Here is a 23,818-nt window from a genome sequence, read left to right on the forward strand (position 1 = left end):
TTGTGAGTCTTTCAACTTGAGGTTTTTGAACATGAGGTATTTAAACTTGGATTGTTTACACACACTGCACAAAATTTTTTCCCTGCCTTAGACACAGTGTGCCTTGGAAGCTTTTCTGATACATCTCTTCTTTTGTTTACCTTTGGTCTACCTGACATTCTTCTCTTCAATGGTGGATAGAGATGTCAAAAAGTCCCATGGGACCCCATTCCCATGGGGGTCCCGTCCCGTTTGGGGGTATTTATTAAAAAAAATCAGGGGCGGGGGCAAGATTAACCCCCGTTTTAATTTCAGGGGCATGGGAGGGGTGGGAAGTCCCGTCCCGAAACCCCATGGGGGCCCCCGTTAATAAATTATACACATATTTACATATATTAATTAGATAAATATAATAAACAATAACAAGATTTTGAGCTTTCTAAATTCAACAAAAAACATGTTTTTAAGTTGTTAGTATAATCTTTTTAAGATGCCATAACTTTTTTTTAACATGTAAAATTTTGCTATAAATAAATATTTGTTACGTAAAAAATGTTTCTTTTAGCCCAAAAAAAGGTAGCCCAAAATAAATCGGGGGCGGGGGTAATAAGGGGATTTGGGGGCGGGGGCGGGGGTAGGAAGGCTGGACATTTCGGGGGCGGGGGCGGGGGAACGGGGAAATTTGGGGGCGGGGGCAGGATATGCACTCCCCATCCCGTTTTCCCTCGTTGACATCCCTAATGGTGGAAGAGGTGGTATGAAGTCAGTAGGTGGCCACATATTGCTATCATTCATCCCATGTATTTGGTACTTATAAGTGTTCTTGTACAAGGCACCATAGTAAATTGGATCCACATAAGTGCCAACATCTCTATTCAGATATGAGATAGTAGCAACTGGATGCATGCATCCATACCCATTAAGTTGCTACACTCTACAACTACAAGTCTTCTTGTCCAGGTCAACAACATAGGACTTTGCCAAGTTTCTTGTTTCAAATTGGGTTAGACCACTTGGTAAAACCTGCCAAAACCTATTTGAGACAGAACATAAGTTAGTTTCTAATTACAATTGGGAGTGTAAAGATTAGAAAGTACCTTTGAGCTCTTTTCAGTTTATTAAGTATGATTGTAATTATTGGGCAAGGTTTTTAATCAGGCCATGCACTACCTTTGATCTTCAAATTGTATAGCCTCTCCATAACATATAATCTAATCTCTTATAACATGGTGATGATTGGCTTTTTCTTTACATCCCTAATCACACTGTTAAACCTCTCAGATAATTCATTCTCCACTGCATCACACATCCTTCCCTTTTGAAATAATGCTCTACTCCAAGATTTGGGGTTTGATTCCATAAGGTATGCAAAGGCTGCAGGATTAAGCAGTTCAATCTCCTTCATGGCGGCATTGAATAAAGGCTCAGTGGATACCTTGCTTGCCTTCCAAAACATGGTCTCATAGTGTACACTAGTGAATCTTTTCCTAAAGTTGGAAACAATATTCCTTGCACACTGCGTATGGGGGTGAAGGTAGGTTACACCTGATCCCACATCGACTTGGAAGGAGAATAAAACATTTCCTTATAAGGGGTGTGGATACCTTCCTTGTCACAACACGTTTTAAAGTTGTGATGGCAACATATCCCATAAGAACTCTGCAGTTAAGCGTGCCCAGGCGAGAGCAATTCAGGGATGGGTGACCCCCTGGGAAGTTTTCGTGCCAGGAGCCCAAAGCGGACAATATTATGATACATGTCATAGGGGGATGTTACAGATGGTATCAAAGCCAGGTTACACATGTCGATGTGTTCGCCGAGGACGTCAAACCCTATAATGGGGCGGGGGGTGAAGGTGGGTTACACCTGATCCCACATCGGCTTAGAAGAAGAAAGAAACATTTCCTTATAAGGGATGTAGATACCTTCCTTTTTCACAATGCGTTTTAAAGCCGTGAGGGCAACAAATCCCATAAGAACTCTGCAGTTAAGCGTGCCCGGGAGAGAGCAATTCAGGGATGGGTGACCCCTGGGAAGTTTTCGCACTGGGAGCTCAAAACGGACAATATTGTGATACGTGAGAAAGGGGGATGTTATAGATGGTATCAGAGCCATGTTGCACGGGTCGATGTGTTTGCCGGGGACGTCGAACCATATAATGGGGGGTGAAGGTGGGTTACACCTGATCCCACATCGACTTGGAAAGAGAACGAAACATTTCCTTATAAGAGGTGTGGATACCCTCCTTGTTATAACGCATTTTAAAGTCGTGAGGGCAACAGATCCCATAAGAACTTTGCAGTTAAGCGTGCCCGAGTGAGAGCAATTCAGGGATGGGTGACCCCTAGGGAAGTTTTTACGCCGGGAGCCGAAAGCGGACAATATTGTGATACGTGTCAGAGGGGGATGTTCAGCAGTAGGCAGTACTTGTTTGAAAGCCTCTAACAGCCCCTATAAAACAGTGGTAATATGTTATAGAAAATGAAACCTAAATGTACAATATTTAGAAGTAGAAAGTAACGGATATACCTTATGCGGACAATATTGTGATACGTGCCAGAGGGGGATGTTCAACAGTATGCAGTACTTATTTGACAACCTCTAACAGCCCCTACAAAACAATGGTAATATGTTATAAAAAATGAAACCTAAATGTACAATATTTAAAAGTAGAAAGTAATGGATATACCTTATGCTGGTTCGACATCAATTTTATACCAAAACCATTATCCAGTTGAAGGTCATCTTTAAAATTTTCCAAGAACCAATTCCAATTTTCTTTGTTTTCTACACAAACAATTTCCCATGTAATTGGAAGATGTGATTATTAGCATCTCTTCCTACATCATATATTATCTCTCTAGTATATAAACCCTTTAAGAAACATCCATCCAAATTTATTACTCTTTTGCCCTTCCCTCTCTACTCTTGCTTTAGGCCACCAAAACAAATGTAAAACTTGCTAAAATAATTCTTTCCATCTGGCATACAATCGACATCCATTTTGACTGGTTATCCTTATATTTGATCTTCTGATCTCCTCACCATATGACCAGAGCTTTGCATAGTGCTCCACTGGTGTTCCTTCAATCAGTTTAATTGCATACTTCTTTGCTCTTTTACACTGTTCCATACTCACATCTATACCAAATTTCTCTTTAACCTCATCCCTAAGCAGCCTAACACTAACTTTTTGTTTCTGTAAGAATTGTGTGGCGTAATGGCTACCTATCCAGGAATAGTTGATAATTGAACCTAATTTGAAGTTTCTTGCACAATTATGCGCATTTATGAGACTCTTAATCTGGAATGGCTTTTCCTCACTCATCCAAGAAGCCCACATTCTAAACTTGCACTACCCATAACAACATTTCACTAAAAGTCTCCTACTATCATTTTTTCGTAGCATAACGGATAACCATTTTCAACAACATAGTTACACATCATGGTGTTTCAATTGTTTAGGACTCATAAATCTCAAACCTAATACATGCTTCTTCTTTTTCCAATAAACATTCTCATTGTAAATATCTTGGTCATTAGATATTACCTCATCCTCATGTAAGTGATCATATGGCTCCTCATGAGGTGGACTGTGTGGGGTGACTTGCTCCTTTGGGCACAACTTACTCAGAATCTCATCATTTTTTGTCTTGTTCAAAGGAATGCACTTAGCAGGTTCAGTGTCAACTTCCATGTCAATGTCATCATCTTGATCACCTTGCAAATCATCCCTATTAACTTGCAAATCCTCCATATCACCTTGCAAATCATCCCTATCACCTTGTAAATCCTTCATATCACCTTGCAAATCATCCATGTCAATGCCAACATCCATAGCACCTTGCACTTCTTCATAAACTTCAATTACACCAGACAATTCGTCTAAAGCACCGTATACTTCAGCTTGCTCATCAATAATCCATTGATGTACATTAACACCAAGATGATCCATGTACACAAGAACTACCCAACCAGAAGCATACCCTACTTTGATGAATTCCATGTAGTCCATGTCAGTAGCTATTAGCCTCAATCCATCAAGGAACTCAATACCTGACATGAAAAAATAAACATTCACGTATCTCTCATTCGCGAATATTTAAAGGAAGTCCACAAACTCATTCTTGTCCATTCTAGCAAAATCGAAATCATCAAACCTTTGATCCCTCCATTTGAGTAAATAATTGTAGGGTACCTCGTAAAAATTCTGGCAAAATGTAGATCAACCTACATGTAAATAGCCATAGCAACGATCTACGACACACTTGCCCGATTTGAGCGAAGAACAGTTGAAGAAAAGGATATGTGCCAAGAACAGTTGCACAAATGATAGGGAGAAAAAAGTAAAAGAAGAAAGATGATGAAAGAGATAGTTGAGGAATAAGTTCAAATGTTTATTAGGTCTTTTACTAACACCAATGTGGCAAATGAGTTGGATTGTTTTATCTACATGGCAATTATGTGGCGTTGGAAATCAACTGATTAGGATGGGTGTCACCGAGTGACCCCTTCAAATTTTCCAAAATGACTTTTTAAAATGGTAAAACATGAGTTCGTGCCCTTCAAATGAAAAAAATAGTCACGATGGACCATTTAAACCAATATACTAAAGTTTGTTGGACTACAGTGACAATAACCCTTTAAAAAATAATGTATTTGTTGGTTGACCTGGTCTGAAAAATTACTTTTGTAAGTTTTTGTCACAATAATTACTTTTGTGAGTTTTTTTATTTACGTAATTACAACATTTTCATAAATAAACATCATCTTATGATTGCATGATTGACGTTAGAAACATCATTTTAAGTAAATTATGTATTTTTTTAAAAAGAAATTGTTAAAAACATTTAAGACAACAACTCAAATAACTCATAAACTTGTAAATGTTCAAGCTACTCAAATAACTCATCTAAACTATTACATAGCAATTTCTTCATCGACTTGTACCATACACATTGCATGTTGTATGATTCCAACTGGAAAACCGCACCGGTATGCACCTAACGGTCTGGTCGACGGTCCATTGATTTCTCCCAAACCTGTTGCGTTTCTGAACAGGTTCCGGTTCCGGTTCGGTCCAAATGCTAGACCCTACATGACATCAGTTAAATTCTTAAAAATATTTCACCTTTTTTACCAATTTATGCCACAATTTTTAGCTTTTACAAATTTTACAACAATGCATTATTTTTTACCAATTTATGCAACTTATGCAAATTATGCACCCTTCTTCTAACCGGTTAAAAAATATAGAATGTTGCATCTTTTGTTCCTATAATAAAACTTTGTTGCACCACTATGTTGCATAAATAGAAAAAAAAACATAAAATTTTGTTGAATAAATGTTCATCTATCCCTTATTATAATCATTAAATTGGTAACTAAAGCTTCAAAAATTGTTGATAAACAAAGGGACATCATAACAAGAATAGTGAAACTAAAATGATGTGTAACATTAAAAAAAAAAAAAAAAAAAAAAAAAAAAAAAAAAAAAAAACTTATATAACATAGAATATGAGGATCTTGCAAGACAAAAATCTGTGATATCAATATTATGACAATGGAGAAATAGGTAATTTGAACTCCAAATTTTGTCAAAAGTAGAATAATTGCAATTTTCATGGGAAATCACAGGAAAGACGTTGTTACAAGTTTTATGAGATTGAGGAAATAGATTGTTCTCTTTCTTGCGAAAAACAAAAATCTTGTCTAATTTGAACCGTTAAATGCAATATATAGCAATTTATTTTTATTTCTTTCTTTCTTATAACATCATGCTTTCGTTTCTTCCAATCACATCATTGATCATTGTATTTCAAAAGATCTAATCAAGTATACCAATATCATCCAAATAAAAAGCAATTTTCAGTGATATAATGAAAAAGTTTGAAGGTATAAATAATATTATACTTGTATAGAGACTGGATCATCGGTAACAAGAATAATGAAAACTGAAAAAATGTAGACAAATAACTACCATATAAACAGGAACTTACTTCTATATATCTGAGGATTCAAGAAGATAATCAAAAGAACTTCTCAAATTATGTCAGAAGTAAGATCTCAATGAAGTATGAACTCAGGTTCTTTTTCAGTTTTCATCTCCATTTTGCACTTCCATGGCTTCAAAGGAGACTTAACTGCAGAGCTTAGTGAATCCAGCTGCTCATACCTGCAAAGAGTCGAAGGAGGATAATGCATCTTTTGGTCATCATCTTAATTACGAAACAAAAAACTAGGCTTTAAACAAATATGATATGGAAAAATGGACAAGGTAAATATTATTAATTTATTTAGTGAGTAAATATGATTGGGAAAGATGGATAAGGTAAGGAGATTGGATATGGTGGGGTTTGATGATCCCAACGTGCAACAGGTACCACAACTTTTAGCTTTCCCTATTCATATAACTTCAAAACAACAAAAAGAAAAATAATAATAATAACGAAAAGAAATAAGAACAGAAAAACCCACCGCCTCACCGGAATCAACCCCTCCAGCTTTTCGCCGGCGGATTCCGTCATCTGTGGGCTCTGCGGCTTCGCATTTGGCGTCGCCGGTCACCTATCTCATCGCTCGTTATCTTGAAACCTGTAAGTCATCTCCTTTTTTTTTTCCACTCACAGGTTAAGTTATAATTTATGATATTTAAGTTAACTAAAAAGTTAAATCAAGTGATTCCCTTTATGACTTTATCAGCATTTTATATTATATAAATAGTGTTAAGTATATTATGTTGAATATAATATTAGTATTTTATTATATCTAATGTTAAAAAGGAAAAACCTGAGAAACAGAGATAAAAATCCGTTCATCTCCTCCTATCATGTAAAACCAAATAAAATTAAAGTAGACAAAAAAAAAAGACCCTAACATAATGGGCTTTACTTATAATAAATGGCATTATATACTGAAATAGATTTATTGAAAATGAGAAGTTTATATATATTTTTTTCATTATCATATTAGAACCTTTTTTTTCTACTTATTGTATAAATGTAAGAAAATGGTAACATATAGGTTTTTTTTTTTTTTGTAAGGCATGGTGAACATTGTATTGGATCAATATATTTGCATGAAGTGGGCCGGATAGTTTGTTTACTTTATTTAAAATGGTATTAGAAAAAAAAATCATTTTGTCTTAAATAAGGTTTGACAATTGTCATTAGATTAATGAATATTAGAGAACAATTTGATTTGAGTTTCACTTCATTTATAATTACTAACTTTAATTTCTAGGTTATTCATAAAAACGCCTAATCAAAGAATATCACAAAATAACCATTATTTTTCACAGTAAGCCAAAATGACAATAAAGTTTGAAAATGTGGGTTTTCGAACTAATTTATGAATTTTCAAATTTTAAACTACTTTATATATAAAAATGTTAATTTTATATAAAAGCTTTAATTTTCTGATTTTTTTTGTTTAAATATAAACATTTTTTTAAAATTCAAAAGCCCTTATATTTTTCTATTTTTCTCATTCGGGTTTATTAGCAGGTTTACCGTAAGTGGCAATTTTTTATTTCAAAAAAACCCAACTATTTATTTCAAAAAACTCTAATGTTAGACAAAAAAATAAATTGACCAGCTTTTCACTAACTTAATTAAGTCCATATTTTTCACTGTACAATTTCTAATGTTTCCAATTATTATGCTCGATGTCGATCTTAAACAACATGTAGTGCTTTAACAAATATATGGAATTATAATAATATATTAAAATCCACACCAATCAACAAATTAAGGAATTACAAACTCTTTAACTACTCTTGCAACCATTATTACCGTAATCACCATTGTTGGGACAATCCCTGATAGGTATGGAGGTTAAGGAAACCAAATCTTCTTCAGGATATGGTAAACCTCCTTGGATTTTTAAAGGAAGGCAAGTGATATATATCCTACTATATATGATCAATTAATTTCTCTTTTAATTAAAGTTTTTTTTTTAACATTTAAAAAGAGAAACTATATTTATTTATTACTCCCTTCACAGTGCCTTGTACCAGTTTCATCTAGTGAAAGCAGAAATTGCAAAGGCAGTCATACCTAAAGAGTTCAAATTAGTTGAAGCTTTTGGGTATTTCCACAATTTCATGAATGAATAGTTGGATTTTCATGTCACATTTACATTAAAATAATTGATCAATGCATGATAATTGTATGTTTATTATGCCTAAAGATACACTCTAGGAGGTTTCTTTCTTGCAAACTACAATGAGAGCCCAGTTGGAAGCTTCGATGAGGTTCTTTTTCTTCTATAAACTATCAAATCACACCCCCAGTGGTTGATGCATAATTACACAACTGCATTGTTTTATTGGAGTCCATTGTTTTACATTGACAATGTTTTATTCAGCTTGTTGTGATCTCAGGAATTGTCTGGAACCCACCAATATCTCATGCGTAAGTTATTGGCTTATTCTTGTATCTAATCGTAGCATATTATAATGTTAATTTCATTCTTTAGATATAGCTTTCCTAATCAAGAGGTCCATGCACATATAGTTAACTACTTTTAGTTTTCCACCTAAGAAACCAATCAGCTAATGTCAAAAAGATAATGGGATTCCAAGAACTATATGTTTTTTTTCCTAGAAGTAATATATATGGGTATACAGAGTTGATCATTTGCCTATCTTTAATTAAGATTTCTTGAGTTATTTTGTTTCCCTGTGTGACTAATTAACTTGTCTTTATAATATGTTTGCTTAAAGATGGGCATCAAGAGTTTATGTCAACAGTGATGAAGCATGTAGGCATGGCAGAAAGGTAGGCTCCAGATTTCAGTATTGGTGACATGGATCCAATGGTAAAATAAAAGAATATCATTTTTATACCAAGTGTTTAGGTTTATAGTATCTCTTACTTTGTATATGAAGCAAGTTGCGTATTTCTCTATAGCATATTCCAAATTTGGTGGAAATAAATGCTGAAAAAGGGGTCATATTCATTATAGTATGCCTAATGTGAGAGTTCTAATTCCATTGGATTGGAATCCTTTTGGGACTATAGACTACTGTGTATCTAATTTACATGTGTGAGATGCTCTTGAGGTGAGATGGAATAGCGGTAGGTTGCCAGAAGAATAATCTTATTGCATAAATGTTGTAAAGAGAGAAATAAAAAAAAAAAAAAATTTCTTCACTCTTGTTATCTATACGAACTTGGTGTTCCATCCTTATTCTTGATGATCCTTTTCAGGAATTCGGGCTTCCAAGTCAAGTTGCCACGTTTTCAAAGGTAGGCTCAAAGATGAATAGTTAATTGTTTTTAGATGTTAAGCTATCACTTCATTACATATTTTTAGTTTCACTTTAAAACCAAAACATTATGGTACTTGTGTGTGATGTGGTTCTCGATTAAGCAGAGTATAAAGGCCATGTCGAGTAGATCAAAGAGGAGAAGCAATGGTTTCATGACTAGTAGCCATGTTGATCTTGGTAACGAAAGTAACACGGATATACAAGTAGTTGAAATCAATTGTCCTGTGACAACTCGCCTCTTTGATATTGGCCTTACTTCTCCTGGTTTGTGGGTTGATATCATCTTTCTTTAACATCATTTTTTTTTGTGCAAGTAAATTAATAGCATGCATCATCTTGATATTGCAGTTCTGAAGACGAATCCCTTCAAGTGGATGGGAATGGGTCCCACAATTAAGATTTCGCTTCCAAGCTTTAGGTAAATTTGTTGTTTTATTTGATTTCAAATTATTAAATTAAAGATCTATCAGGGATAATCCCATGCCATAATGCAATTAGTCTAGTAATGATGAGAGTTACAACACGAGTGTCCCAGTGTTAGCGATGTGAGAATCCATAATAAGTTGTGGAAATTAAGGTTTACATTCTCCCATGTTGCGTGTTGTTTGTGGGACTGGTTGGTGAGGTGGCCTATAACATTATGTCATTAAGACAATTATTTCAAGAGGTAAATATGCTAGATGTTAAAATATAAATAGAAATATTCTAACATTAATAAAAAGTATGTTGATATGAAATTGCAGTGGCCATACAGAACATAAACCTGAGCTTCTCAAGTACTACTGTGAGATTGAGTGCAGGTTTCTTTTCATTCATCATTTTTGATTTGGATATATATATATATATATATATATATATATATATATATATATATATATATATATATATATATAGTCTTTTTAGTATATAAATACGATTTTTTTAATCAGTCTTCGTCATACGTATTATTCAAAGGCCAACCGTATATACGATTTATTAAAACTCATTCTTTATTAACATGAAAATAAATTATATGTATTGGATTTTATTCACATATGAGTAACATTTTGTTGTTAATATGTGTATAAAAAATGAGTTGTAATCAAATTGGGATGCACTAGTATGTATCATATGTGAGTAAAATTTTTATTTACATTTGATTGATACACATGACGAAAGCTGATATAATTTTTTGTTTTTTATTTTCAAAATGTGTATTTTGTATAAAAACAATATGTCAATATGAATATTGATTTTTGAAGAATAAAAAATCATAAATTTTGAAAAAAAACGATAAATATAGTATTTTAAAATGGATGGTCAATATTCATTCTCCAATTGTTAACATATTTTGAATTCTTGAATACTCAACCTATTTTTCAAAGTGTTTTAATACAATTGATGTGGGCAGGTTGAAACCGACATCACCAGCAAGAGTTTTAGGGTTGTTGGATGGGGAGATGAAGGAATCATTAGAAAAAAGAGACGTGAGTATATCAGTAATGTTTTCTAAACCAATATTAGCTCTCGAGTTCAATTGCCTAAAGATGCAAGTTGAACCTCCTGTTGTTGTTTCAAAAGGCTCTGATCATCCTTCACAACATGGCTTACAATCTTAACACTCTTAGTAGAATGACATGACCATTTCCCATTAATCATTCATGTTCCCAATTTTCGAATGGAAAAAATAAAATAAAACTAACCACTCTTTCTTCTATCTATGTCCCATGAAAGATTATCATCATAACTTGCAATGAAACTCTATTCTTTTTGTACTGATTACTGTATTCATATATTTCACCCGTAAGTGTGTATATTATTGTTGAAAAATCTAGTACCACTGTTTCAAATGGTTCCCCGTTATTGGAGTTCATGTTTTTGGGTTGGAATTTTATAATGGAGTTCTAGGGTTCAAAATCTAGGTGTATTTTTTTTATCGTTGGTATTAGGTGATCCACCTCTCTACTATATGTATATGTATATGTGATAATGTGATTAGACATTATCACATACAATCTTTCTTGGCTTTGTACCATTTTTTCTAAACAATATATTGATAATAAAGATATTCATAAAGAATAATAAATATTAATAATCAAACGACAAAAAAATAAAACAAATATTGATAATAAAATGAGAGAAAAATAAAACATTAAAACATCATGATAAAAGAATTAAATAATATTTGAAATAGTAGTACTTTAAATAGTACATTCTTGAATTAAACGGGATGAACACAAACATTTGGAGAAAGAATAGAAAATTAAAAGATTTTGAACAACAAATATTGGATAGAGAAACACTAAAAGGTTTTTTAGGCACAAACAAAACATTTGGGATAATAAAAAATTTCAAATTCGTAACAATTGAATTCTTCTTTCCTATTTAGAGAAAACTTCAATCTTGAATTGATCTTGATATTGGCCACCGAAAGATATCACCGGATATTATGGACGTGTTCGGCAAAACTAGCTTGTAGCGGATAGCTTGTAGCGTTTTATTAAACGCTACATGAAGTAGCTTTTGGATTTGGAGCGTTTTGTTTAAAAACGCTAGAAGCTTGTAGTGCCAAACAAGACTTTCTGTTCAAAACGAAGCGTTTTGTCAAACGCTAGAAGCTCTCAAACGCTCCTAAACGCTCTGTGCCGAACACGCCCTATATCAATTGTTGGAATAATTGCCGACAAAGCATATTTGAAAATGTGAATCTCGCAATACCTTTAATTATTTTAGAGTTCTGTTGAATATCAGACAAACTTGATGATTACTTTTGACAAAGTTATTTGAATTCTTGCGATCAATAGTTATGATGATGTCTTCTGATAAAGCTCTTGAATTCTTGTGATTAATAATTATCATGAGAGAACAAACACGATAAACTATTTTGATTAATTTTTTATTACACATAACAACACCACATTTATTCACCCAATATTTACTCAGGCCACCCTTTAAAAAAATAGTTTTGAGAAACATTTGAAAAGAAATACCTTACATTCAAGGTATACACCAAAATAGAATTGCAATATATTATCTTTATATGGATCATCAAATGGGTCTTGAGTGCCTTGAAACACTTTATTTTATAATTGATTTAAAAGGAGAATCTATTGAATAACAATTCTTTGAATTTGAGAAACCCCTTAGCAACTTCTTCTGGTAAACACTTTGGTACAAAACCCTTGAATTTATATCCATTTACAAACCATCTGGGTATTCACTGTTAAATGGTATTGTTAACGTATCCTTCTAGGAATACGTTAAAGATAACAAAATTTCTATCTTTAGGACGACCTAGTTAATGGTCGTTGTCTGGCCTAGTGCCAGACCCAGTCTCGCACTAGGAATACGTTAAAGATAACAAAAATGCTATCCCTCACAATATCGCACTAGGACCTTGGTGCTTGGCACTCTTGCGCCCAGGTCCAATTCCAGACGATAACCACAAGTTCGCCACCAGTCACTACCAACGTATCTGATACGGGGGTAAGGACTTTTGTATTTCTGTTGGCATAGAGTCCACTCTCATCTCACCATTGCGTCAAGATGATCCAGACACCGTATTTGGTGATGACCGGGACGCATTTGAGGATTTTCATTTTAGTCCTTTCAACATCCAACCGCAGAGTGATGAAGATGATGCTCCCATGACTGCAAAGCAGTTCAAGGAACTGAACTCCAAGCTAGATTCCTTAATTGAGTCCCCAAATGCCTCGTCAAGCGATGAATACTCCCAGGCCTCTGTCAAAGCCTTCTTGGAAACGCTTACAAAGGAGCATGCTTCCAACCTTGCTCTCACCAACAAAGCTATTGTTGATTCTACACAGACTTGCAAGGATACGACCGAAAAAGTCGCAAAACTAATTTCTGATTCTCAAGCCTTTATGGGTACTTTCAGACATCCTTTGATTCAAACATTGTGAAAGCGAATCAAGTGATTTCCAAAACGTCTCGTCACACTGAAAAAGACACTCTTAAGAAGGTTCGCACAACCATACAATCAGATAATGCAGAGTTTCACATTTCCATGTCTTCAAAAATCGACAAACTTCAAGTTGATCTGTGAAAACTGAGCGTGTGAAGTTTCTTTCAGTGAAGTTAACAAATGCCAACAACCAGATTGTTGATCTCAAGTCAGAGAATGTCGTCATTCGCAGCTGTGTTGCTGATGCGAATGCTGAGTTGCACAATCTGATTGAAACTCTCAACCCTCTTCTAACCGTCTCAGTTTGTCAACATCTTGCAGAAAAATTACAGCCTATCTTCTCCATGTTAGATAAAATCCAAGGTGTTTCGGAATCTTCCATTCCAAAACAAGGGGGAGAAGCAACGAAAAATGCAAAGAAAGTGACAACTAACGAAGTCAAGAAATCAGCTGGTGGTGATGATCATCAAGAGCAAAAGCCCAAAATAAACGAACCGAAGGTTAATACAGCTTCGAGTTCGAGAGGAAAAGAGAAAATTATCGATGAAAGTGAAGAGGAAGAACCTGATGAAAATGAAAAATTGAGAAGGTAGGTTCATGAAGCTGAAATCGATGAAAATCATCGTATAGTCAGAGAAGCTGAAGAGAAAGCAAGGCTTGCTCGTGAAGCGGAGGGAACATTAACATCTCAGAAAACTATCATTCCTCTGTGGACACTTGAGCGAATTCTGAAATAAGCCGTCGAAAATCCTAACGTTTACTGGCTAGAGCCTATTGGATCTTTTGACTTGGAGAATTCTTCGGATTTACAGCTCGATTTGCCTATTACTCCGAAGGCTTTTCTCTTTCACAGTTTTGACTCGATTGCGAACGCTTCTCCAGCTGAAAAAAGTGTTGATCAGGCGCTCTGTTCGTTTTATTTGAAGCACATGAGGCCACAATACGAAACGTGGAGCTCAAAGAAGATCACAGTTGTTAAGGTGCATGGACCAATTGAAACTGAGAGCTTCATCAATGCTCGTTTCAAGGTTTCTCGTGGGGCTGTGAGTTCAACTGACGAATTTACTCTCACAGATCTGCCCTGCCTCAACCCATTCGATTGGATTTCTCTGTTACTTCTACTGATAAAGGATCCACATAAGTTCGAGCCTATTATTAGACATCTAAAACGAATGTTGGTCTGCTACATCCAAGAGATTGTGAAGATGGATGTGGAGATTGCTGTTGTTCTGCACAAGAAACCTATTGTTCTCCCCAGAGAGTCTCTGAAGGATCTTGATACGATGAAATTGGGGAGGATGCGAAAGAAGGATTGGAGTGTTGCATTTCAGATAAGAGAGAAACCAGATGCGAACTTTCACAGAGCCTGCTTCTACTCGCCAGACAAACATCTGTACTCCTCCTCCTGTCTCGAATATATCGTGGATTTCGTAAGTTAGAATAAAGAGAACAATGTTACGGACAAGAAGTGTTATTCGTACATGATCAATTGGTATGTCCTAGTTCGCAAGTCCTTGCTGGGAATAATGCCAAAGCTGTTCAAAGTGCAAAAGCAACAACAACAACGAAGAATTTGTCTTCCTTATTGACACAAAGGGGGAGATTGTTGGGATTAGTTTGTGTTGTGTCAATAATTATTGTATTGTTTTATTTAATCTTTTGTAACGGGCTAGGCCTGTCCACCCGATATTAATGTGTTAGGGTTAGAGTATAAATAGTGCATGTATGCACCGTGTTTAGTTAATGATCTTGTAACCCTACTCTGCCTTTACAGTAGCAGTTCTTAATCGAGCTCTTCTAAGGCAGTGCTTTTAATCATTCAGAAAAACTTTGATCTTCATTCTTGGTGTTTGATTTCTCTACCTGTTTTGAATCTATTGATCTAACAGTAATATTCTCATCATAAACCTGCAATGAAATATTTTTTTCAATAAACTTCTTTGTAGTTAGGTCTTGAAAAAGCTTTAACTAGATAAATATCTCTATACCATCTAAATTTATAAGTATTTCAGAAGTTTTTTTCTTGAAATATAATGGGATCTCCAATAAAAATTTTGATGATAGAAAAAGTAAGAGTATTTACCATATATTCTTGTAATGTTTTCAACTATTGACTATTTTCTTGTTTTATTATAATTTTATAGCCATTAAAATAGTATTAATTTCATCTGGTGTAATATAAAAATCCCATCATCCCTTAAGAGTGTTAGTAAAACCAAATAATATAATATTAACAATTTGGGGTCAAGTATTACCCCTTGAATTGTAAGCAGTAGCTTCCATAGTCATTTCTTGAATAATATTCATTATTCGATGTTTAGAGTATCCAACAATATTTCATTCATAAACAGAATTACCATCATAAGCTTATCGATCGTACTAAAATACTCTTTCTTCAGTTTGAACATCAGGAAAAGATGGTCTCCACAAATAGTTTCTAATTGTTGGTTTAGGATTTCCTTTGAATTGGCTAATTTTATCTTAATTTGAAAACTTATTATTAAGTTGATTAATAATTTGTTCTTTTTTATTTATAAATTGTTGAGCAAGAGTATTAATATCAATATCACTATTTATTGCTTTAGATTCATCAATTGATGTTGTAACACCGTAAATTTTCAAACAAAATTTTCATTTTAAAATCACATAATTCTCATTAACACATTTCACAAAATCCCACAGTATCAAATTATTAAAAACACATATCCATTATAAAAATCCAGGATCCTCAAACATAACTCCATCTCGTGTGTATAATCAAGCTGACGCCTTCCCGCGATTCTGAGAAGTACCTGAAACACATATCACATAACACGGTAAGCACAAAGCTTAGTGAGTTCCCCAAAATACCACGCATATCTCATTAGCCTCTCATGGATATACTCAAGTAAGACCTTTCGGTAAAATGTGTCTCAGTGGAACCCTCCGGTCCCACAACTCGTGTGGACCCTCCGATCCTAACTTACTAAGCTCAGAATAATACATAGCATAAATCACAAAGACAATATGTAGGATATCACAATACTCAATATAAACACATAAGACCCTCCGGTCACACAAAGAATTACCACTCTAGGTAAGTATAGTGAGAAGACTCACCTCGGATGATGAACAGCTCCTATAGATGCTGTTGCTGCACACTGACCTCTAACACTGAACCAAAAACCCATAATTACCCAATTAAGATCCAAGACCAAACCTCACTCATTAGTTGTAAAGATAGTTCACTACCCGGTCCACAATTAACTCAAGCTCATTGGGCCCACCAAGGCCCAATACTAAATGGGCTCTCCCAAGGCCCAACTCTTAAACTTCAGTCCAAATGGAAAGTCCAACACAAAGGCCCAAGACATACACAATATTTCTCTGATCAAAATCTCCAGTACAACAAGCCCAAAAATCCAGGCCCAAAGTGAGTTTTAGCCCAAAAGCCCACAACAAGGTTATGCGGGGCGTACCTCCCTTGGTACGCTCAGTGTACGCACGAACCCTTATCGGGGACACTTGACTAGTACGCGGGGCGTACTGGATTTACGCTCGGCGTACGTCCAAACTAGCTTTTCCCACTCTCTTGGTCTTAACCCGTTAAGACCATAGATATACTCTCAGATCTAGACTCCCTGAAGGCTTATACTCCATAAAGTTCATGACTTTAAGCCTTTGCATGGCTGATAAAGTTCCAAACCCAAATACACTCACTCTTTACTCCCAAAAATGCTCATATCTCATGCATGGGGTGGCTTTAACGTCCAAGACCTCATTTTTATGAATCCTCTCCACTAGAAACACTTAAAAGGACAAATATTAGGCTCTGGAGTTCAAAAACTCATAAAGCTTCAAGATTTGGGACCAAAAACCCTAAAATGGACCATAATATGCTGAAATCAAAAAGGATGAGAAATATTTGAGCTTTCTACCTTCAAATGATGCTCCAACCATAGAAAAGCTCAGATCGAAGGCCTGGACTCCAACTCCATCCTCCTCAATGCTCCTTCTTCACTTCAAGGATACCACAAGAATACTTAGTAGCTCACAAATGGGCACTCAAGCTAGAGGAACGGATATTAGGGTTTTGAGAAGGTTGAAGGCTGGAAATGGTGGCCAGAAATGAGGCCATCATGTTCTTTAAATAGGGACACACCCCTCATTTAGGGTTTTCACCCTGTGCCTAGTACGCCCAGCGTACCCTCTGGTACGCCCAGGGTACTAGGTGGCTCCGCTTCAAAATCACGCACATGAGTACGCTGAGCGTACACACACGTACGCCCCGCATACTCAGCTGCCACTTTTCTCAAATAAGGGACCTAACTTGCCAAAACTTCAAACTATCATAGCTTCCTCGTTATAAGTCTGTTTCCAATGAACCTCATATCCATGGAAAGGTGGCGAGAAGCCCTACGCTTCTAGCAACTCGTTGTAGCCCCAAGGCTTCCTCATGCCCGGGTTGCAGCCGATGAACCCTAAATCACGGATGATCCGAAACAGGATGTTACAATTCTCCCCCACTTGAATTAGATTTCGCCCTCGAATCGCTCCTTATCATTAACCAGATCCCAACAATTAGCCTAAGAAGGGCAACCGATTATTCAGAACATAACCGATCTCCCCAAGACAACCCAAATCAAACCGAACCCTCCAACTCGAAGAAGAACTAACCCTTCGCTGATGCAGAACCCACTCTGCCTCTCCAAAACTTGGAAGCTGAAGTAGTATGTCTCCCCGACTGACCACCCATGCGGTATATCCCCATGTCATTCGCTCATCGAATAACAGACACGATAAAAATTTCCAACTCTGATTACTTGCTGCGATTGATGAAACAAGTCGTTAACCATAGATAGCTACTGAACACTTATGCCCGACTCACCAGTCGACTCCAACCCAAACCCAAAGAAACAGGGATCATCTCACACCAATGACCAACCTCCGATAATGCTATCAGAACCCATCTGAAGAGTGAACCTCAATACCCGATACACAACACTAAATGAAGACCCGCCAATCCACATGGGAATCGAAACTCTACTCTAGGTCTGACCTCCCGTCAGACAGAATCATTTCACTGCCGACCCCAGGATGATTCAGCTCCGGCCCCAAAATCAACGTCCATGCCTGACCGAACTATCCACTAATAGCCGGAAGCATAACTCCAGCTGCCTCTCAATGCTAGGCACCAAATCCGAATACGAGATCGACTCCCGACCTAGCTGTTGAATCTCTAAGGTTGCCCTAGCCTATTCGGCAATAAGACTTCACATTAGTCCTATTCAACCGATCTGACTCATCCAAACATACTGAACTCCACAAACATGAAGCTCGCTTTACCCCCAAGTGATTTCTACACCAGATTTGAAATCGCACCTCACACACGACCTCGGTCGTTTACCACATGTTACCTCATGCACGTCGTGGTCCTCCTCAAACCAATGAATAGGTTCACCCAAGTCTAAAACATCAAATAGGAAGCACATCCCTCTCATAATGTAATCCACCCGAAATTCCCTCATGCTCGTCGTCCACGCAGATAGAGCCAAACTCACCCACTAGAGTTTGGTCTGACACAGAGTTGGAACCACTCGTCCCAACCCAGTAATCAACTCATGACCCATGATCCACGAATATATGCATGCATTACACCTTGATCCTTCTGACTTGAGACACCCCTCTCAAACTCAAAACACCACGGGTTCCGAACATTGCTGAGACCCCAGTCTCGCCCTTGGTTCAGCCACCAGGTTCCCACAGACTCATTTGGCAAGGCTACCCAGGCCTAAGAGCCCCTCCGCGTCACACACTGACTAGTAAGGCCGTGGCTCCCTACAGTCATACAAAACTCTCTCACTGACTAACCATTGTTACGGCTCCCCGTAGTCCTATGACACTCTCTCATTGCCTCGCGAATGCTACGGCTCCCCGCAGTCTTACGATACTCTCTCTCTCTCTCTGACTCACGTATGTTACGGCTCTCCGTAGTCGCATGATACTCTCTCTCTGACTCACGTATGCTACGGCTCCCCGCAGTCACACGATACTCTCTCTCTGACGCATGTATGTTACGGCTCCCCTTAATCATACGATACTCTCTCTTACTCTCCATGGGCTCTCTCCACGGTCTCCCCTGACAGTCTTAAGTGATTACTCCCACTCGGATCTGTTCACTCTCTTATCACCCCATAATCTCATCCTCAAGTCGTCACCACACTGAGTTTACTATTGAATACTCCACGGTCCAACATAGTTAGGTGCTCACACCTACCCAGATTATGCATCACTTCTTTTAAGTTCTCGTAGACAGGGCACTTCCCTCAGTACAGTCACACTCTTGAACAATTCCCGCCTGGCGACCATTAGCTGATGATCTCACATCTGAAAATATAGTCGCTTGATGGTCCACCTGCCGTCAGACACACCCAAGCCTCATAATAATCCACCAACTTAGGGCATCATAGTCGGATACCTCAACACACCCTTACGGAAACTCACAATGTTTTGCCACGACCACTGCTCTTCCACTCACACAACTCGAAAACTTGAAGCATTCCAACTCACAATTGGAAGCACGAAGGAATCACCACGACTGAGAACACGTTAACGGCCATCCCAAGCCCCATCTGCTACTGGTCAAGCCCATGTGAACTACGCATATCGACCCTGTAGTTGATTGACAATTCAACTGCTGCCTTCCTCGGAGTACAAATAACCATTTATACATCGAACTATTAGTCTTTCCGAAATCGAATCTTGACCTTGGCAACCCAACCATCTCGAAACTCATACATTGGTACACCCGAAGAAACCCAACCATCAATAGATTCCTGTCTACCGGCCACCTGCCGTAAAGTCACTCGTTTTCTCCTGAGAATATGCGACATACATCATCTCGCGTTGTACACTGTCTCGACTGTCACATGACTCCCGTCTCATATACTCGCACCATAGATCCTCATAAACTAAACTTCTGTTCCACATCAAAGTGAGGATCCTCCCCCACAAAATACCCAGTTCTCCCCTACTTAGGGTTCGAACCATCGCCCATTGACATGCCAAACAGACCACACTACAGACTGGCTCGCCAGATGTACCATTTCCGACTCATGGAATGTACTACGCAGCACTTGATGATCTTCCAGATAGTATCCACATAACTCTAAGTATCTCGTATCTCAGATGAAAACCTCAGAATCCTCCCAATGTGACTGCCTCTAGTCATCCCGAAATCCCATACCGACACACCGTCGGATATCCCATTTGTCCCGAATTAGTCACGACTCATAATCTGGAATAATACACTATCACGTACTTCGTCTCCGATTCCTCAACCAACATTCCATCGCGGAAATTATCATAGGAGCAAGAAACCTCACTCTCACAGTTGATACACAATGTAGGCGACGAGGGCCGCCACCCCGGTATCCTCCTCGTGATCACCTGGAACTGCTGCTAAAAGTATGCCTTACTCAACTAAGGCAGCTCCTTGTCCTCATCCATCTCAGTCCCCACTGATGACTCTCTCTCTCACGGTATAAGAAATACCTCGCAGGAATATATATACTCTGGAACTGGAAGCTTGTTATCTCTTTTTCTCCACACAAGAAGTGGAACTAGAGAGATTCTCGTCACAAAAAGTGACATTTCAATCATCGGCCGATCACTCAACCCAGACCGCAATCCTCCACAGCGTATCATCTCCACTTTTCCTCAAGTCCCGGGACTCCATCTATCAGCTCACTAGTCAAACTCATTGAGATCTAAACTCAATTTTCCTCGCAAGGTACAATTTGTCGAAGCTCAACCGACATGGCCCTCTGGCCCCACAGATTACCACATCCACTCTTAGAATGAATACCCATTGATGTATAACTGGTAAGATGAAAACACACTCTGCTACGAATCGTGGTACCCGAACCATGTTATCTCCCATTATCCTACTATTTAGAACCTTTGGAATTCACCCTGTTTCGAGTATGGGTCCTCTGATTTCAGTAGTACGGGCCCATACTACCTACCACATCTACCCATACTTTCCACACAGATTGACCCAGATTTCCTAAGTAACTGCTCAATCTTCTCGATCACCAATCCCGATACACATGTTCGCTCTCCAGCGAATACTCTCCTCTATCAGATCACTCATCTGACTAAGGTCACTCCCTAGGCTCTTCCTAGGTTCTCACACTTCTCTGCCATCAGCTGCTGAAAAACTCCTCATGATGCCAGCCATCTACCTCCTGAATATCGTCATATTCACTTAGTAGCTGTCTCCCATCATCAAGAGTTCCACAAAGCACAAAGCAAGTAGCATTCGGGCATCGAATCACCTCTACCAACACATAAAACCACTCTAGCATACAGCTCCACTCGCTCTATCCGCAACTCTAAAAGGCATTACCAAACTCAAGCAACCCTACCCCTCGTGGGTATCTCACTACTCTCTCAGTAGGTTCCTCAAATGCACATCTAGGTATCTCTCCTAGATTACTCCTCTACTCAAATCTCTTTATAAGAGATTCTTACTAGGTACTCTTATTCAACACATACACAGAGCAAATAGCAGATAATATCAATCAATAACATTTCTTAGGCTAAGGCATCACAAATCAGGCAACTCTAGCCCTAAGATATAAAATACCTAGCCTATCCTCTAGCATGCATCCCTAATATCTCATGAATATCTCATAACACAAATAAGTAAGGGTATTTTGGGAAATCACCGTTCGGGCTCATGTTGATTGTACACACTGCTCCAACTCGTTTTTCTCTTAAAACTCTTTCTCATTTTGAAAAATCATTTCTTTTGAAAAAAATTTCTCAAATCCTCAGTTTGAGTCCAGACACACCCGAAGGTACATCCGAATCCCTCAAACCAAGGCTCTGATACCAACCTGTAACACCGTAAATTTTCAAACTAATTTTTCATTTTAAAATCACATAATTCTCATTAACACATTTCACAAAATCCCAAAGTATCAAATTATTAAAAACACATATCCATTATAAAAATCCAGGATCCTCAAACATAACTCCATCTCGTGTGTACAATCAAGCTGACGCCTTCTCGCGATTCTGAGAAGTACCTGAAACACATATCACATAACACGGTAAGCACAAAGCTTAGTGAGTTCCCCAAAATACTACGCATATCTCATTAGCCTCTCATGGCTATACTCAAGTAAGACCCTTCGGTAAAATGTGTCTCAGTGGAACCCTCCGGTACCACAACTCGGGTGGACCCTCCGATCCTAACTTACTAAGCTCAGAATAAAACATAGCATAAATCACAAAGACAATATGTAGGATATCACAATACTCAATATAAACACATAAGACCCTCCGGTCACACAAAGAACTACCACTCTAGGTAAGTATAGTGAGAAGACTCTCCTCGGATGATGAACAGCTCCTATAGACGCTGCTGCTGCACACCGGCCTCTAACACTGAACCAAAACCCACAATTACCCAATTAAGATCCAAGATCAAACCTCACTCATTAGGTCTAAAGATAGTTCACTACCCGGCCCACAATTAACTCAAGCTCATTGGGCCCACCAAGGCCCAATACTTAATGGGCTCTCCCAAGGCCCAACTCTTAAACTTAAGTCCAAATGGCAAGTCCAACATAAAGGCCCAAGACATACACAATATTTCTCTGATCAAAATCTCCAGTACAACAAGCCCAAAAATCCAGGCCCAAAGTGAGTTTTAGGCCAAAAGCCCACAGCAAGGTTACGCGGGGCGTACCTCCCTTGGTACGCTCAGCATACGCACGAACCTTGATCGAGGACACTTGACCAGTACGCGGGGCGTACTGGATTTACGCTCGGCGTACGTCCAAACTAGCTTTTCCCACTCTCTTGGTCTTAACCCGTTAAGACCATAGCTATACTCTAAGATCTGGACTCCCTAAAGGCTTATACTCCATAAAGTTCATGACTTTAAGCCTTTGCATGGCTGATAAAGTCCCAAACCCAAATACACTCAGTCTTTACTCCCAAAACTGCCCATATCTCATGCATGGGATGGATTTAACGTCCAAGACCTCATTTTTATGAATCCTCTACACTAGAAACACTTAAAAGGACAGATATTAGGCTCTGGAGTTCAACAACTCATAAAGCTTCAAGCTTTGGGACCAAAAACCTTAAAATGGACCATAATATGCTCTAATCAAAAAGGATGAGAAAACTTTGAGCTTTATACCTTCAAATGATGCTCCAACCACAGAAAAGCTTAGATCCAAGGCCTGGACTCCAACTCCATCCTCCTCAATGCTCCTTCTTCACTTCAAATGATGCTCCAACCACAAGAACACTTAGAAGCTCGCAAATGGAAACTCAAGCTAGAGGAACGGATATTAGGGTTTTGAGAGGGTTGAAGGCTGGAAATGGTGGCCAGAAATGAGGCCATCATGTTCATTAAATAGGGACACACCCCTCATTTAGGTTTTTCACCCAGTCCCTAGTACGCCCAGCGTACCCTCTGGTACACCCAGCATACTAGGTGGCTCCGCTTCAAAATCACGCACATGGGTACGCTAAGCGTACACACACGTACGCCCCGCGTACACAGCTGCCACTTTTCTCAAATAAGGGACCTAACTTGTCAAAACTTCAAACTATCATAGCTTCCTCGTTATAAGTCCGTTTCCAATGAACCTCGTTTC

At 37.9% G+C, this 23,818-nt stretch overlaps 1 protein-coding gene and 1 long non-coding RNA gene across 2 annotated transcripts; one reads left to right on the forward strand and one right to left on the reverse strand.

The window, feature by feature from the left end:
* Positions 1-4,782: 4,782 nt before the first annotated feature.
* Positions 4,783-6,436, reverse strand: LOC145108921 (uncharacterized). The gene is made up of 2 exons (XR_013708644.1): positions 5,979-6,436; positions 4,783-5,073 (listed from the first exon to the last, which is right to left on the reverse strand). It is a non-coding gene; the product is annotated as an uncharacterized LOC145108921 (long non-coding RNA).
* On the forward strand, positions 6,406-11,007 carry LOC145108920 (protein NEOXANTHIN-DEFICIENT 1). Its single transcript, XM_079046006.1, has 11 exons — positions 6,406-6,575; positions 7,806-7,872; positions 7,984-8,067; positions 8,170-8,233; positions 8,347-8,393; positions 8,705-8,759; positions 9,192-9,230; positions 9,358-9,517; positions 9,602-9,671; positions 9,997-10,053; positions 10,644-11,007. The coding sequence occupies exons 2-11, from the start codon at positions 7,808-7,810 to the stop codon at positions 10,849-10,851; spliced, it is 849 nt and encodes a 282-aa protein (XP_078902132.1). The 5' UTR covers positions 6,406-6,575; positions 7,806-7,807; the 3' UTR covers positions 10,852-11,007.
* The last annotated feature ends 12,811 nt before the right edge of the window (positions 11,008-23,818 follow it).

The sequence above is a fragment of the Lactuca virosa genome, chromosome 4 (assembly GCF_052849685.1).
Source record: "Lactuca virosa cultivar CGN04683 chromosome 4, Lactuca_virosa_CGN04683_v6, whole genome shotgun sequence".
NCBI lineage: Eukaryota > Viridiplantae > Streptophyta > Magnoliopsida > Asterales > Asteraceae > Lactuca > Lactuca virosa.